At 44.0% G+C, this 18,127-nt stretch overlaps 1 protein-coding gene across 1 annotated transcript; it reads left to right on the plus strand.

The window, feature by feature from the left end:
- The first annotated feature begins 579 nt into the window (after positions 1 to 579).
- On the plus strand, positions 580 to 18,121 carry n4bp1 (nedd4 binding protein 1). The gene is made up of 12 exons (XM_076082094.1): positions 580 to 1,098; positions 3,743 to 3,970; positions 4,147 to 4,320; positions 6,503 to 7,029; positions 7,876 to 8,239; positions 8,523 to 8,855; positions 9,508 to 9,743; positions 13,537 to 13,667; positions 13,881 to 13,977; positions 14,615 to 14,722; positions 15,502 to 15,603; positions 15,782 to 18,121. Exons 1-12 carry the CDS (start codon positions 787 to 789, stop codon positions 16,158 to 16,160), a joined length of 2,991 nt encoding a protein of 996 aa, XP_075938209.1. The 5' UTR covers positions 580 to 786; the 3' UTR covers positions 16,161 to 18,121.
- Positions 18,122 to 18,127: the final 6 nt, after the last annotated feature.

An 18,127-nucleotide genomic window follows, 5' to 3' on the forward strand; every position in this document is an offset into this window, starting at 1 on the left:
GTGTTGATTTTGGCGTCCCTTGTGGACAGAATCCGTAGTGTTTCCACAAGCATCAACACCACAAAATAAACTTTTAATGCATGCACATACTATTTCTGATATTTTAATTTAGTAATGCATATTTGCAAATAATCTAATTAGAAATATATGTGACTTTACGTTTCACAACACATCAACACACAAGCAATGGTGGAAAAGTAACTATGTAGGCTACATTTACTCAAGTACTGTACTTATTTGAGTATTCTACTTGACTACAGTATCTCCATTTTCTACTACTTTCTACTTTTACTCAACTACAATCTAGAGGAAAATATTATATTCGTTTTACACAACTGCATTTTGATCATTTTAGTTACTTTCCACATGGGCTATTCTGCTAAATTAGTACTTTTACTTTGGTACCTCTTTTGGTATTTGATGCTATTATTGTGTACTTTTATTTACGTCAAATAAAAAAATGCATGACTTCTCTGCACTATTACAGAACAAATCTGAGTACTTTCACAACTGCAGATAAGGATCTTAGCCGTGCCGCGAGGAGCACAACTGTCGTGTTTTGATGACGCCATCACTGGGACTTTCCGGATACGTCATTCGGGGCTTCCGACTTATTAAGCTAGCTCTACCTCTGTGTTCATGTCGTTAGACACTGTAAACGTCGCCTCGTTGCTCTGGAGTACACACCAAAAGATACCATGAAAACACCAAAGGCTCCCAACAGCGCCGAGAGGTTTGAATATTGAGACGTCGTTGTCGGGAGCAACGGTCAGACTGAGAGGCGGAATGTCAACAACGCGGCCTCTACTCGGAATGAGACGAGTCACCGAGCTAACGTGCGCCGAGCAGCCGGCCAGCAGGCTCCCTGCGTCAGCCGGGAGGCTGCAGCTAGAGGGCCCCACTGTGGACGAGTTTACGGTGCTAGAGGAGAAAGAAGATGAGCTGAAGTGTGCCAAGCCTCGAGTGGAGCAGGTTTTTAAAGTAACATTCACCATTATCGGTCTGTTGGACCACACGGGACAGCCGCACGGCAGCAAAACATCACGGCAGATATGGCTGCAGCTCCGAGGGAACAGAGACGACGTGTCGAAGGCAAAGGTGAGGTCCTCCTAAACGGATCGATAAGAGCCCACTGCGACACGGAGTTGTTGTTTGTTTGTTTGTATTTTATCCAAAGATAAGACCAAATAACCACCACACTGGCAGTACCGCTCAATGTCTGCCTGTTTGTGGCTCATGAACAGGTGTATCAGTGTTCCTTGATTGGCACCTCTCGGCTCTTTAGTCACACATCTCACCAGAATGTTAACTGTTATAACGCCAGAGCTGGGAGATGATGTCGTATTCAGACTAGGTATGGTGAAGATGTCGTCTGTTTTGTTTGGGTTTTGCTGGTCTATACAGGTTGTTGTTGTTGTTGTTGTAGCTAAGAGATACAGTTAAACAATGACTCTACCTTTTTAGACACCACATCCGCAGTACAAACGGTGTTTTCTTGACATAATATCAACCACCCCATGTTTAGATCAGATATTCACTGACAGCGACAGTAGTCATAACGCTCCCAATATAAAACCTCACTTTTGACATTGTGGTGTCAGGTCGAAGATGTCATGACATTTTATTTTGTATCGTCACTGGCCATCAGTTAACAAAGAAGCCACCAAATGATGTCATGAGTCACACCCATGGACATAAATACATCATTTCAGTTTCAAAATGTTTCTGTTTACGTGTTGCATTTGTTTGTTGTTGTTTGCGTTAAGACCTCTTGCCGTTTGTTACATGCACAGTTTGTTAGCCATTTTGTGGAGATGTGGACAGACATTACAACATATTGTATGATTTTCTTTCTCAGTTGGAATTTCTTTTATTGTGAGCATGTTGATATCAAGGACAGTGTATTGTGCTTGTATCAGTTATACAATCCTAATTTGTAAATGCATACTTTCCACCAAAAAGGTGAACTAAACAACAACAGTCAATTTTAGAAAGGCACCTGGGCCTGCAACGCATTTAGAGATTATACACTACACTTGCATATGCAAAACAGCTGTCGGCATCTGTGGCATTTATTTACCCCTGAGTGACTTCCCATACATCTGTCACACTTCTGCATCTTGTGTCATGGGTCTCTTTTCGTGCGCAAGTTGCTCCCACCAAGAACCAGCTGTTCCAAGCGAGCAGTCAACCGAGAATGTGCTGTGGAAATGGTAACTTTGCTGTCAGTCTGTTCAAGTCATGATAAGAATGTCACAGGAGTCATAAATGGCTTCCTGCCCAACCATACTAAAGTGGTGCTTCCTCTAGTTGGGAAATCACTGCCATTATTCCCATGACATCCTTTCTTGTAATGTAGTTTCACCAGTTTGCATCTCACTTGAACCGTGAGAAAAAGACCCTGCGCGTGATTGAAAAATAGTCCCGTTTTGTTACTTTCTCTTTTAATAATTTGCCACACTTTGAAGCTGCTTCTCACACACACTGGCGATGAAAAGCTATCTGCTTGAATTTTAGAAGGTGCAATACAGTTTGTGACTGGCTGTATTCAGTTTAATTGTAAATTAATCAATGGCTGGCCGCCAAGTATTTGCTTTTTATTCTTGAATATGTCATGAATTGCTTTATAGTGTTTGTTTTTTTATTGTTGCTTCGACTAAACAGAGGGAGAGTCTCTGTACAATTCGTCACTTTGGTTTAACGGTTTGAATTTGAACTTGAATGTTGATTCCTTGAATGTTGATTCCTTGAGGCAAATCTCCAAATACAGCTAAAATGCAGCCACTCTGTTTCCCCTCCATAGCCGTAAAATGTCCGAACAGAATCCCATTACCGGAGCTTCTTTCATCCTGTTTCATTGGTGTGTTGTACTAGAACTCTCTCTCCAACTGTCAATAGACAAATATCAACCTTTTTCTTACCATTCCTTTAGCACTCTGCTTGTAACGGCCGGAGACGCCTGTCTGTGTGCTGCTGTTTAATATAATAAATGGTGAAAGTTGTACAGAAAGCCATAAGGCAAAATAGCATGGCATACATACAGTAATACATGCTGCAGTACTCTTAAAAAGTACACTGACTTTAACACTGACTTTTCCCTCCAAAAATGTCAACTAAACTAAAAAACATATTTCTATTAATAGTTGTACGTCAGCTACAATATCGCAGCCCATTTGGTGGTTATTGCCGAGGGCCGCACCTCCTCAGAATCCAGACTCATTTCATTGGTTGTTTGATTTCAAAAGGAACACCCAAATATTTGTGAGCTGGTTCTCTTTCAAGTCTGACGTCCTTTCTTTCTGCGTCATTGTTGAGTCATTTTACACATTATTGCTAGAGAAATGTGACACAGTATCTGTTCGGAAGTAACCGCACCCACCTGCGGCTGATTCATCCGTACATTTCCCACAGCCCAGGAGATTCCCTGAATCAATGACAGCGAGTTGCGTGGGCGTTTGTGTGTGCTCATGAACTGAGAGAGAGCACGTACAAGCAATTTTTGCACTAATCCTGTAAAATAAATGTATATATTTCATTTAGCCTAACGTGCTTTATTCCGAATTTTGCCGAAGGATGTGTCACTAAAATTCTTGTATTGTAGGAGCCCTGTTTGGCTTCTGTTTGTTCTTTTTATCAGCGAGTGTGTGTGTGTGTGTGTTTTTTTTTCAGAGTTTGTTTGTGGAGTTGCAAAAAACAACACATTCCTATATAATCACAGCATTTTCCTCTCCTTGTCATGCAGGAATATGTTCGAGGACTCTGTGACCCAGAGCTACAGAAAGAAGAGGGGTACCCGGTGGACATGCACTGTATTTTTGCTGGGGCCCGGGGCCTCTTCCTGGAAAGGCTCATACGCGACACAAGTGCTGAAGTCGTGGTGCCTGAGCCGGGCCGCCTGCGGTTGTTGGGCCGGGCTGAACCCGTAGTGATGGCCCAGAGCAGAGTTCAGCAATTCGTAGCACTATTCCAGGTAGGGGTTTCTAATGATCTGTGGTTTTACTATACAGTAGTTTAGTCCAGTTGTGGGACGGACATTTCTTTTAAGTGTACAGAGGACTGTTCATGTACCGTCAATCTAGTAGTTGCAGAAGGCTTTACAGCAACTTTCCTAGTCCCATTGAAAATCTGTGTTTGTGCTGTATCCAGGAAAAGCGAAGTCTGCCGAGTGACACAGAGCCCACAGTGAAGCGAGCGTTCAAGTCCTTTGTGGAGGAAAGGGATGACAAGTACACTATGGAGCTTCTTCTGCTGCCCAGTGCCCTCAAGGAAGAGTTACTGGGACTGGCTCATAGCCCCACTACCACAAACACATCCTCCCTGGTTAGTGTATACCTTTTTTTTTTTTTAATAGGATTTATTACAGTACAGCAATAACCACTGTGTCTAGCTGAAATGCACTAGAGTGTCTTTGGATAACTGTAGAAACTTTAGAAAACAGTGGCTGATTTCCAAATTGTGTACTTTTTTTTTAAACTTATAGTACACACTTTAGCTGCCTTGACAAAGTACGTACTGCTGCTTTTGCTCGTATATCCGCTTGCATACTACAAGATGGTGTAGTAGAATATCCCGGTATTTTTGGCATTTGACATACTGTGTTTTGGGACAAACTAATAGTGTGGTAGTGGGTACTGGAACGCACTGTAATGTTAAACCCTTGGGCACTGTGTGACGTTCTGCCACAGCTCAGTCAAAAATCTACAAATTGTGGGTTGTTGGAGTGTAATTGTAACTTTGCAGCTAAGGTGCAAGGATTCCGTTGGTTTCATTTCACTCAAATACATCAAATCAAGACGATAGTGACGTGCATATCTCACCCCGACTGAAGGGAATTTACTCCCTGCTCTTGCTGGGAGAGGTCACCAGTTTATTTGCCGATACACTGGTCTGCATCATCAGTTTGACATTTGACGTCTGTGTGTGAAAATGTTTGTCAAGTGCCTCGAGGAGTCGAATTTCGGCAATATTCAGATATGGCAATGAAATGATGTGCGTTCGCCACTAAGTTAGGTAATCAACATGTCAAAGTAAATATCCATAGCAAGGTATTGAAAGAACTCCTGGTTAGATGTGCAATAAATGCTAAAAAAAAAGAAAAAAAAAGTGAGAATTTGATTAGTTAAAAGAAGCTAGAACTGCCGATTTGACATCCACCACCGTGGCCACAACAACTCGCGCAAGCCCGACTTTACCTCCAGCACCTATTTACTCCTCCAGCGTCTGCAGGGCTGACATCTCGGGGGAAACCCTGTTGCTGTTCCAGACGGTGGTATGATCAGTTCAACTGGATCAAGTACAGTAAGGAAAAAGATGCAATCTTTTGCAAGGCCTGAAGGTATTTTCCAGAGTCTCCAACTGAGTTGACATTTGCAACTCTCGCAACAGACACGCTTCATTGTCGGTTGGGATGCATTTGTTGGTGTAGCTCACTGTCTTAGGTTAACTAAAATCTGGATCTGACCTTAAGCTGGTGCTGCTTGGTTGGATTTTGGAAGCGCCGAATGAAATGGTCAGGATAACTTGCGCACCGATGCTCTCCTGCGGCACATTCAAACCAAAATAATATTTTTTCACAGCAGCGGAAGTGACCTGTGAAACTGACAAAAACACAAGGAAAGTCCTCGGGCATCAAGATCAACATCGACTTACAACAGATGTGGAATAGTATTCTGAACAGTGCATTTCGGAGGCTGCTCTGTCAACCCTGTGTTCATGATCTGGTAGTAATGGTGATTTAAAAAAATAAATCTTTACATTTGCTTTCAACTAAGTAGATTTGGGATTGCAGGATGATCATGGAAAATGTTGATTTGGAAAAGTGAAACACAAAGATCTCGTGCAGTTTTACAGGCCTGCCCAAATGTTTTTATGCGTCCGCGCTGGCGACAACCGTGGCCGGAGGAGTTATGTTTTCGGGTCGTCCGTCCGTCCGTCCGTCCATCCTGTTACTGCGAACGAGATATCTCAGGAACACCTTGAGCGAATTTCTTTAAATTTGGCAAAAACATTCACGAGGTCTCAAGGTTGAACTGATTCGAATTTGGTGGTCAAAGGTCACAAAACGCATCTTTAGCCATAACTCAAGACTTGATATTCTATTATGTCAATTTCACACAAATGTCTACTAGGATAAAATGATGAAGTGAAGACATTTTGGACAGACATGACTGGAGGCGAGGCGGTAATTCTAGTGTTTGTCCTTGGCTGCAGGATACCTTTTTATATTAATCAAAGTAAGGCAGGTTGTTACTGTTCCTGTTCTACAGGACGTGCATCTCCAAAAACTCAACATTTCTGAGACCAAACAAAGCTTGAGACGTGTTTCTTTGACAGCTTGACATTGTTCTATCCATGTTTTAACCTAATCTCACTTGTCCAATGAGAACGTTGAGTATTCCTGCTGGTCAGGGTTAGGGTTAGGATGGGCGAGTGTTTGAGGGGAACTTTGTTCTGTCCTTCTTAACCACGGTGATGTGATGCGATGCTGTGTTCCCTCTCCCAGATTCAGCTCAACCAGACGCTGCATCCCAGCATGGCCGAGGTCGACCAGGACCGCTCGCAGAGTAGCACCCCCGTGACGGAGCTCTCCAACCGCATACTCGGCACCAGCTTTGAGGAGAAAGGGAGCGGCGCAGCATCTGTCGGAGGAGGTGGTAAAGCAGCAGGAGCGATGGGCTCGGGTCCCGAGGCCGTCCTGCTCAACGGCACGAGGCCCTCGCACAAGCGGCGCTCCTCTGAGAGCGAGAATCGCGACACAAAGAGACAGTACTCCCTGGAGCGGAGGGACGAGTCGCCGGAGAGGGCGAGAGAGAGGGAGCGACAGAGAGACAGGGAGGGCCGGGGGGGCGGTAGCAGATCCAAAACGCCCTCGGCTTCATCCTCCCTCTCCTCCTCCTCCTCCTCCTCCTCCTCAGGAAAAGCAAACACAGTAGCCGGTGCGCTCATGTTGGACTCAAGTGAAGGAGTCTCAGATGACGGGGAGGCAGTCAGCCCAGAAACCAACCTCCGCTGCTTGGTCAATTTCTTCAGGTAAAGGTCGTAATAGTTTGAGATGTTTGCAAAACCTATTAAGGGAATTCCTTGTTAACCGGATATGTAGTTGTAGTCAAGTATAACATGGGGATTTTGTATTTACATTCTTTATTTGTGGTTTTGTGTCGGTCTATACGGGGTTCTAGATAACGGTGTGTTTAAAGGAAAGGTTTTCATATTTTAAGTCTGTATTAAAACCGTGCTCATAATCCCATCTGTGCATGGAAAGACTGAACTTTTGCTGTTCCTCCTGTACATACTGGCCATGAAGACATACCTTCGTAATGGGATTTCAATATAAGAGGTGGGGCTCAAAACTCCACAGTCCAATTTCTGTGCAGAAATGCATTCTAATGTTCAGATGAGGCTAAAATGAGGCTTCAGGGGACTGAGTTAGAAAATGAACTATATTTCCCTGCTGAGCAGCAGTGGTAGGATAGTGACAAACACACGGCTATAGCTTTGGAAAGTTCTTTCATATTAGCATTGGTTGAATTTTAGAGCACACTTTATACAAAATACGGACTGTAGAACAGAGGCTGACATTTTTTCAGGGATTTTTTTCCTGTGGGATTAACCCGGGATTGGAGTCAACTTCCCTATTGAATCATAACTACACTTGGTCAGTTTTTATATCTAAAGATGCAGTTCTAATATGAATAAGAACGGGACGGGACCTTTACTGTGGAACTGTTAGGAAGCGTTAGGAAGGCAGCCAGTATGGACAAGAACAGCTACCATTCAGTGTGCATATGGGCATGTATGAGTATTACAAATATTAAACCCGTTCTCAACACCTCTCTTCCTGTAAATTAAAACAACGTTGAAACTATTTTTCTTCAGAACCATGGGTTACCAGCAGGAAGTGGTCGAGCGCATCGTCAAGGAGACGGGACAGACGGAAGATACCTTCCTCGTTCTGGAGAAGATCGTCGAGGAAACCAAACGTTGTGAAGCGGGGTCAAACGGAGGGGAAAAAGAAAGACTGTTGAACTCTGTGCGCCCTCCAGACGCTCCCTCCTCATCCTCCTCATCATCCTCCTCCTCTCTGGTCTCTCGATTCCGAGACAAGGAGCGCGAGCTGAGCAGAGCGTTGGTGGACCAGGGCCGGTCTAAAGAGAACATTAAGCCCAACCAGCACGGAGGCAGAAGCAACGGTCTGGGGCACCGGAGGCAGTGCAGCAGCAGTGAGACCAGCACTCAGCAGGTAACACCCTTTAACAATCAAAAAAGACTGTTGCTTCTCAGTTCACCAGCCCACATCACATTTCCAGCTCTCGTATCTAAACTCCCACAGACGTATTCTGTTTTCTTCAAAGCCGCCTTGTCATCATTGTATCTTCTCTCCTGTGCTGAAAGCTGATTACACCCGCTGTACCTGCCTACATGTCCCAGGATGCTTTGCATGCAAGCTCTAGGAACTCTAATATAATGCACTGTGTTTCGCTCCCAAATGAACAAAAAACAAACTCTATCCAATCTCATTTCAGGCCATCACCATCAAGAGGAGCTCTAGTGCTCAAGGAGGCGCAGGAAACTACGAGGTTATTACCATCGACGACGACGACGACGTCCTCATGCACAGCAGAACAGCGGATAGTCGGACGTCCCGGATGATGACAGTACCACACCTGGACACCCAGTCCGGATCCAGAACAGACTACTTAGCGCGGGGAGGGGGCAGCGCCTCGCACAAGGACTACCTGTCGAGGGGCGGGACTCAGACGTTGGGGGGAGCAGTGAAAGTTGAGACTGTGACGGCGCTGCGCAGCACGCCTCAGTGGTTCACGGCCACCACCACCTCCTTAACACCGACCCCCAGTGTAGGTATTACCCTCAAGTCCACTCATGAATGCGTTTGGCTTTTTCGTTACTTCTCTTGGCTGTTTGACCGTCACGGTGCAGAATGATGTATGTGCAGAGTTTCTCTCCTTCAAATGTCTATTTGAGATCAAGATGAGTTCTACAATAAGAACTTGTTTAGAAGCCAATCACGATCCAATAATTTAGTTTAATTTAAATTGAGTGTGATGTGAAAAGTTAGAAAGCAAACTCACTTAACATTAACCGCACAATTCTAGTATCAGTATTTGTATATGTCTTTAGAGTGTCTAAAGGGGATCCACAATATATTGGCTGGGAAAGTCGGGGAAGTTGACGAAACAGTCGTCAGACAACTTCCCGTTAGTCAGCTTACATTCCTACTGATGAATCATTTCTGGTTATAGACTAGATGTTTAAAGAACCAGTTTTACTTCTGGATGAAACTGATAAACCATGAAACAAAATAAGACAATAATATGTAATTGTCTTATACAAAGAGGGACAAAAATACCAGAAAGAGTATGAAACAATGTATTTTGTCTCACCTTTCTGAATACAGATTTTTATTTCATTGAAATGTGTTGGACCAACCTTGATGCCTCCTTGTCTTTCTGTTATTTTACAAGTCATTTCTTCTGTTTTCCTGCTCAGTCGGCTCAGCCCATCCCCCGGCCCTCGGCCTCTCCCTATCAGACCATCGGCCACATGGGGTTCCACGGGGTCGGAACAAGGACCCCTCCTGCGAACGACCCCCCCGCGCCCCCGGTGACCGGATTCGCTCGTTTCAATCAGTCGCTGCGGACTCCCTACGCTCTGAAGTTGCCGAATGAGCCGGGACGTCCGGAGCTCAGGCACATCATCATAGACGGCAGCAACGTGGCTATGGCGTGAGTCTGCACCACACACAAGCAAATATGAAGCCAGAAACACACTGCTCTGGCATAAAGCAGGCTCTGCCCTTACATTGATACATGAGAAGTACATTTTAAAGGGATGTATTTAATAGCAGTGTGTCGTGGAAGCTGCATACCGATTAGAAACCTTCGTGTGGCAGAAAAAAAAATCAGAACCATCTTCACTGTGGATTCTAATATGCAGAAATAAGGGTTCAACCAAAGAAATCCTTCAGATACACATTCAGCAACTAACAAACAAAGCATCCAGTTTTTATTTCCAAGCAAACATGCAGATGACGTTTCTGTTGACAGACTCGGCACTTCTCAGAGGGAGCAAAGAGCTCTGTCATCCTGGAGTCCGATCTGTTTAAATCTCTCTCGCTGCTGTGCTCGGGCTCCTTTCACTCTTGTGGTGACACTAGTGTCATTCTGACAGCCTTGTGGCATTTGGTCGGGGGGTTTTTGTTGAAGTGTCGGTGTGTGTGTGTGTGCAGTGCACATAATATTAGTCCAGCTCACAGCATATTGGTGTCACTTCTGGTACGTTAAGACTTTTCTGTCTTGAAGCCCTACATTCTTAAAGTAAAGTCAAAAATACAAGAACATTTAGGACCAGATCTGAAGTAGAATGTTGACATGAGAAAAAAATATTAATTTCATGATGTTTATTTTTATTTATGATACTATTATCTCCGTCGGCTCACTTTGACTGTTTTAGCCGGTGTGTTCGGCTAACCGCTAACGGCTATATCGGACCTACCAGTATACACACATTGTATGATGAGTCTTGAGTTTGACTTTGAGGCGATTGCTTGTTTTCGTTGTTTGACTTTGTGTGTTTCACGATGCACGAGAGGCCTTTTGTGTCGAGGCGGGAGGTTAGCCAATTGTGGGCCGTGTTCATTCAGTCACAAAATACAGCAGTGGTCGTTGCAGACACACCTGGCGGAGATCCTCACTCTACTGAGTGCACATTTCTAGTTGTATTTGTTTATGATGTTCTCGTATATATTTGCACTTCGTTACTGTGTGACGTGGATATGAAATAGTTAAAAAATGTTAGGCCAGCTGTTCAAAAAGCAGCATCAGAACCAGCATACTTAACAACTTAGATGACAGTTGTAATGCCACACCTGTAGTATGTGCACCACGTTTTTTCCTTTTACACATGAAGCCGTCACCCTTCCCATCAACATCGGCATCGTCATCAGTTAAGGTTACACACACACGCTCTCAGTCACACTCTCAATCTAAATGAGCCACCTGTTAGGGTGCGTAGGCTGCAGCTACAACCCTTATTGTGTGGGTGCAGCAAAACTTAGCCCACGGATTCACACAATGTTGTTACTCATCACCTTTGTGTGTGTGAGCCCGGCAGAGCGAAAGCGAAAGCAGTATCAATATGATTTGATAAGTGTGTGTGTGTGTGGTGGGGGGGAGTACTACGGGGTGTTTTTGGGAAGAAAGGCCTTTTCTAGTAAAAATCTGTTTGTATTATCCAGAAATTATGCAACAAAGGAAGGATTGTTTGTATCACTCTCTGCTGATGTGTCATCACAGTCCGTTAACGCCGGGTGACTTCGTCTTGACTTCTCTGTTTTGCAACCGCTTCTTTTTGGGCTCAGTTCTGTGTCACTCCCACTCTCCCTCCCTCCTCCCTGTAGTCCTCCCTGCCTCCTCTCCAGAAGACTGAACATAGCCTGAACAGAAACCTTTGACTTCACATCTGTCATAAGGGATGAGATGCTATCATGTTTTTATGAGGTCATGTGAAGACGGAGACACGGTTATACGTCTGGTAGCCTGTTAAACCGCAGCACCCAAGACAAGAAAATATTGGAAATGTTTTCACGGATCACATGAATCCAGTTATTTGTCGTGTTCTGTTTTCTTCTCGTTTGTTTATTTTTTATTGGAAGCAAAAGGCCACAACTGCTTCAAAATGATGTCCCGGCTTCCACCGTGATTTTACTGTTTGCATTCTCTCTTCCTGCTCTGGTGTCCTTCATCACTTTCTTTTTCAACAGTGGATGGAACTTCCCTTGTGTGTGTGTGTGTGTGTGTGTGTGTGTGTGTGTGTGTGTGTGTGTGTGTGTGTGTGTGTGTGTGTGTGTGTGTGTGTGTGTGTGTGTGTGTGTGTGTGTGTGTGTGTGTGTGTGTGTGTGTGTGTGTGTGTGTGTGTGTGTGTGTGTGTGTGTGTGTGTGTGTGTGTGTGTGTGTGTGTCCCCTACCTTGTGTTTGTACGTCTGTGCTTGTAATGCGATGTCACACAAAATACGTTTGTAATCAGTTCCGTGCACTGCGACAGTGAGTGGAAAGTACATCAGTGTTTTGTTTGTTTTTGTTTGCCTCACTGTTTGTGCGACGGGTGTCGGACCGACGTCACTTTGCTGGAGACCTGCTAAATATGTTGTGTGTCACAAGCAGCCACACAGACCGTTTGCTGTGCGTCTCTGCTTCACCACAGCTCACGTGAGGCCAGATTGATGATCAAGTTAGTAACCCAGAGCAAAGGGAAGTTACCAGTAGTGACAGAAATGCACATGACAAGGAAAAACAGGGTGAACAGAAGCTCCATTCATAAGGCTCAGTTTAACCAATCGGAACAGTTTTGTAATCATTTCTCTCAGAACGTCAGTTTGCCAAATGCTCCTCCAGCACTAGTTTGGCTTTTTGGACTCGGGACTTCTTACATCTAGCTGGCCATTCAGTCTTGAGTCAGATTTAATGCACGGTCAAAAAGAATTCTGTTGACATGTAGATTTCCCCAATAGGTTGAATGATTATCACTGTCAGAAAGATGGAAGGGTTTTGAGGCGTCGTAATGAGGCAGTCTGTCCTTTAACACACAAACCTGAGACCATCAGATAAAGAATAACGTGTGTGTATGTATGTGTATATATGTGTATATATATATATATATCTCTTTAAAAACATCTTTGCAGAGGACGTCACTAATGTTTTGAACCTGTGGCTTGCAGCAGCCGCAGCCAGCTTCCTGCTCTCAGGGAGTTTCTTATCGCTGTTGGTGTTTGTTGGTTGTGATGTTTTGCGGTTTTCTGTCCAAGCGACCCATTTGTTGTATTACAACTGTCTGACGTGAGCGTACAGACCCAAACACACACCCACTGCATCTCACACCATCAGCTGAACCAGATTGTTGGCGTTGACGTGCAGTGTGCGTGTGTGTGTGTGGCTGCTTATTTGCATTGAGTACAACTAAAACAACTTCCATTATTTCTGTTTGCAGGGGAGACTATTGAAAACCAGTTTGACAGTCAGTGCTGACCTGCTAATATGTTATATTCTTAATTTCTTTTACTTGGTTGCATCAATAAGACCTAGTTTGAATTCAGCATTTGCAGCACTTCCTTACTTTCTTCATGTTTTTCTTCTTTTATTCTGATTCAACGATGGCCGTAGGTTTTACACATAACTGCAGGCGCTTGAACAATACTTCAGCGGTGACTCGGCTGAGCCAAGCTTGGCCTTTTTTGTAGCTTTGTCGCTCGTAGTGTGAACGCATCATTAGAACATCATTGACTTGTGAGGATGTAGTATGTAGAGATGGACACTTACAATTCTGACACCTCAACTCGTACTATCTGCCAATGCGATACCAGTGCTCCCTTTCACCCGCATTTCATTTTAATTCATTAGTTATTTTTATAGTGATATAAGGCTAGAGATGTTTGTGGCACCACAAACTGAGGTGGTGGCTCACGGCATCCACATGTTCCTCCATCTCACCGTGTCCCTCTCCTCTTCCTCGGCACCTCTCCAGGCACGGCCTTCACCGCTTCTTCTCCTGTCGAGGAATAGCGCTGGCTGTGGAGACCTTCTGGAGGCTGGGTCACCGGGAGATCACCGTCTTCGTCCCCCAGTGGCGTCAGAAAAGAGACCGATTCACAACAGGTACACATGTTCATACAGCGCTGTCCTGAAGAAGTAGAAGAGTGATGTGCTTCTCATTGTTTGGGGCTCTAATGAAACAGTGATTAGCAGGTTTAATTAAGGTCCCATTTGCTGTGGGGTTAAACCCTTCTAAACAAATTGTCTGTGCGTTTTCTTCCTTTCCCATTTTTATTATCATGTAATATTAATAGAATTATTGTTATCTTATTACAGAGCAGCATTTTCTAAACCAGCTAGAAGACCTGCGACTGCTCTCCTTCACTCCCTCCAGAGAGGTGTGTGGCCAGAGGATATGCTCACATGACGACAGGTACACACACACACACACACACACACACACACACACACACACTTTTCTTAAACCTTTGATTAAATCTGACTTCTTAGAGGAGAGAGTCCACCAATCTTGAGTTCTTTACATCCAGACAGCGACATGTAGACACAGGAGACTCTGGGATTGAACCGCTCGGTTATCTTTCTGTTCCGTTATGAACGTATCTCTTCCTAAGCAGGTATCTTAACACCGTGTCCCTTACTCTCACCCCACCCATCACCAACTACAGTCACACTGTATTTGCATGATAGAGATGAGTAAGCTTATTAGCTAGAGGACAGATTCAACAGTCCAAAAGTGGTGTAATATGATTCACAATTGTGCAATAACTGCTCTGTAATTGAACCCTGATTGTGAGTTTTGAAAGCCAGATCTCTCAGGACCTTAAAATTGATCAGCAAATATATATATGTTCTCCCAGATATAATAGGTCATTTGTGTTCAGGGTTTGTAAAGATTAACGTAAAAGTCATCCTGACTCAGCAATCCTCTACCGGTGGATTCACCTCTTGTGTGAGCCGCGAACGAGCGTCTGACCTTTGAGCGAAGGGAAAATCCAGTGTGTCTAATCACTCACACACACTCACACACACACACTCACTCTCTGTGTTAGGTTCCTGCTCCACCTCGCAGAAAAAACAGACGGGATCATCGTAACCAATGACAACCTGAGGGACTTTGTCGACACCTCGGACACCTGGCGCAAGATCATTCAAGAGAGGTGATTGTATGCTACGTATACACAGCAGCTCCGTCAGTCATTCGCCTCTACAGGATACTGGAAAGTCCAGCGAGGCAGACCGCCAGCTGGCTTACAAATGTTAAGGGCGTAGGTTACTATTTACTGCCAGTTTATTTACATTTACTACCATTCTTGTTGCTCTTAAAGGAAGAACAAACAGAACCCAAATAGCAAATTGACGTGGGGAACAAGACTTAGAAGTGTTGTTGGACTGATATGTAAACCTAATGCGTAGATAGGTTTTTGTTTCAGTGCATATGAAATACAAAACATTTAATTAACTATAATTTTTTGAGGTTTCATTTTGATTTAACATTTTAAAAAACATGAGAAATGGATATTATTAGGACAACTGGTCTAACACGCTCTACAGGTTTAACCTGTGTCCCCCATTCTACGCAATGGTGCTGTCACAGGTTAATTCCTGGTCAGACTAGTCTGACCAGCTCAGGCGGATTAGTTAGACCTGTGTTTGTGAAGCCAGGTTGGATAATGTGAAATATGTCCAATAGACTTGGAATTATTCTTCTGTTTCGATAAATTTTTGACTATCAGAAAACTTGCAAGCAGTTTGTGTTATTTCTTGTAAACGTCCACATTAAAAACAGCTCCGAGTTTGCACTAAGGATGAAGATGAAGCAAAGGCTTTCCTTCTGTGCCCTTACCCTCTAAGGCCAACATTTGTATTAGTTTAGACATTGGTCGACAATAGAATCACATTTGTGTAACGGTCATATTTCTTTCCTTTTCACTGATAGGTTGCTTCAGTTTACTTTTGTGGAGGACCACTTCATGATCCCTGATGACCCTCTGGGGAAAAACGGACCTCATCTCAACATCTTCCTGCGTAGAGACAACAGGTGTGTTTCAGCTGCACATGTTTGTACGGTTAGAGCCGAGAGGGAACCTGTGACATCGATCCTTTTTATGATTGTTACGTCATGTAAATACTTTCACTCGTGATACGATGAGCTAATGAATGTTGAATTATTGTTGTGGCAGTGTTTTCTCACCGCTCTCTCTATTCCTCCCTGTCAGGAGGGCTCCAGTCACCCCTCCCCCTCTGAGACCCCCGGACTTCCGGCCGGCCTCCCAGCAGCAGCAGCCGCTTTACGTCCAGGCCCTCCACTCCGCTCCTCGGCCCCCCACCTCCACACCTCGGCCCCCTGCCTCCCTGACGCCCCATCCCCCCACTGTGCACTGGCCCCACTCCGGTCCCCCCGAATGGCACCCACCCCGCCACTCCCATTCCCTCTCGCCCTCACCCCCTCCCCAGCGGTCGCCGGGGGATACGTCGGAGCTGAAGAGGAAGCTGTACGACATCTTCCCCGACCAGAAGCAGCGGATCGACCGCATCCTCAGCGACAACCCGTACATGAGAGACCTGAACGCCCTGTCTGGGCTGCTGCTGGGATAAATATCTGGCTCACGGACAATCAGCAGACACGCGCAGTACATATGAACACATGCAAGAATATGCACGTGTCGGCATAAAAATAATTTATTTCACCATTTCTTCTAGCCTGGAGGTCATGTGAAGTTTTTGATTTTAATATTATTTTCCACAATGACCGATTGGCAAAAAGTCTTTTTCCGACTGATATTTTTCTCGCTCTGCTCTTTGCTCTCAAATCGATTACAGTGAACAACGCTGGTGTCTACAGAGCCAAAATGTTAACACATCGCCATTTAAGTCTTTTTGGTTCCGATGGTCATAAATCATTGCAGATCCTTGACAAACAGTCCGGGGGTTCCTTGAATGTGGGACCATCGCTGGGAGAAAACGTTTTGGACCAACAGCGGTGAACTGGTCACACTGGTGCCGGTGGCTCGAGCTCAGTGCTTGACGGGTTTCCTCTCCTTGTTTACCATCAGACTCTAACGCGTCTCTGAATACACAATCGATGAGCTTTTTATGGATACAAATTGGGACATAGACAGGTTTTGCATATTCTTACGTTTTCAACATATTAGTTCTACACTTGTTATGTTATGTTCTGTAACAGTACAAAGTTTAACTCGATGTCAGTGAGCAGTTTCAGCATTCGATCATCGACAGTACTACTTTTTTTGGGCAGTGTACTTCTAGGAAGCAAGATGAGATCACTAGCTTTAGCATCATAAAATCACTATCAGTGACAGTTGATGTAGGACAGAAATCCCCAAAAGTCATGTTTGGATATTAGACACAACTAACCACATTAGGCATGTGTACGGCCAGTATTTTTAAGCTATATAGATGGGCAGTTATGACCGTGTGTAGTCCTCTCATTATTTCTGATTTAGTTCACTATATGTATTTTACAGGCTGAATTATTCTCACTTAGCAATCCATTTCTCATATTAAAGCAGAACTGCCCGTCTCTATCCCTTTGAAACATCCTGGCCTTCGCTCCTCAAATGATTTCCTGACTGAATCCGACATCACCAATTCTTTACCAAATGTCAAAACAATGACAACTAACTTGTTAAAAAAAAAAAGCATAATTCTTCTTTAGTCATACATCTTGTGTTTGATGATTTAATATCATTGAGGATGCTTTACCGTAGAATTTCATTGTTTGGCAGAAATGTGGCTCAATAATCAGACGTGTTTGAGTGGCATCACTATGACATAACCCCCCCCCCCCCCCCATCCCCCCATCCCCACGTCCTCCATCACCGGAGACGTGTTCTAAATGATCTCTGAAAAGCTGCGGAAGAACTCGGGTGCTGAAACTGAATTTGCTGCTCTGGTTAGAGATGTGGTTGAATGTGTCCCCAGAATCAGTTGTTTTTCAGGAGGATGTGGTCACTAGTTCTACATTAGCGTTCTCCGTTTGTAAGTCCACCACACTACAGGAGTTTGGATTTATCATTTAATTGATTGAGTTAAAGAATCCACTTTAATTTGAAATCACACACCATACGTTTGCTCGGCAGAAGAAAAATCTTGCAAAGACATATTTTCATGTTACATTTGTAATTAGTGTTTAATAGCTGAATTGAATGCACTGAAGGTAAGTAATGGTGTAGTGACTAAAGCAAGGTTCCATCGATGAATCGTCGGAGGTCTTGTGGTGTTTTTTTTAACATGGGCCGCAGCTTGCATATTTGATGTGCATCTGAGTTTTGTAATATACACACATTTTATCTCCTTGTAAGAGAAAAAGAATCTCTGCACAACAATTTTACAAGGTGTCTAAAAGTAAGTTTTGTTTGTACTTGCTATGTTGTTGTACGGATTACTGAAGGATTTTCTGTTTTTGTTGTATCATAATTCTTTTGTGTATATCGATTTTTCTTTTTTGTAAATAGAAGCATTTTTGGCTACGGTGCACATCTGGTTTTATGTATGTGGAAAAAAGGAAATAAATACGGTAGTCCCCATAAACCTTTTTTTGG

This window comes from Anarhichas minor, unplaced genomic scaffold, assembly GCF_050575085.1.
Source record: "Anarhichas minor isolate MPS153535 unplaced genomic scaffold, ASM5057508v1 ptg000090l, whole genome shotgun sequence".
Taxonomy (NCBI): Eukaryota; Metazoa; Chordata; class Actinopteri; order Perciformes; family Anarhichadidae; genus Anarhichas; species Anarhichas minor.

Excerpts from the sequence above, each read along its gene's own strand:
- n4bp1 (XM_076082094.1), top strand. The coding sequence starts at position 787 with ATGTCAACAACGCGGCCTCTACTCGGAATGAGACGAGTCACCGAGCTA. Across the intron at positions 4,321-6,502 it reads CCACAAACACATCCTCCCTG|ATTCAGCTCAACCAGACGCT; the intron begins GTTAGTGTATAC and ends TCCCTCTCCCAG. Across the intron at positions 14,723-15,501 it reads CGCAAGATCATTCAAGAGAG|GTTGCTTCAGTTTACTTTTG; the intron begins GTGATTGTATGC and ends TTTCACTGATAG.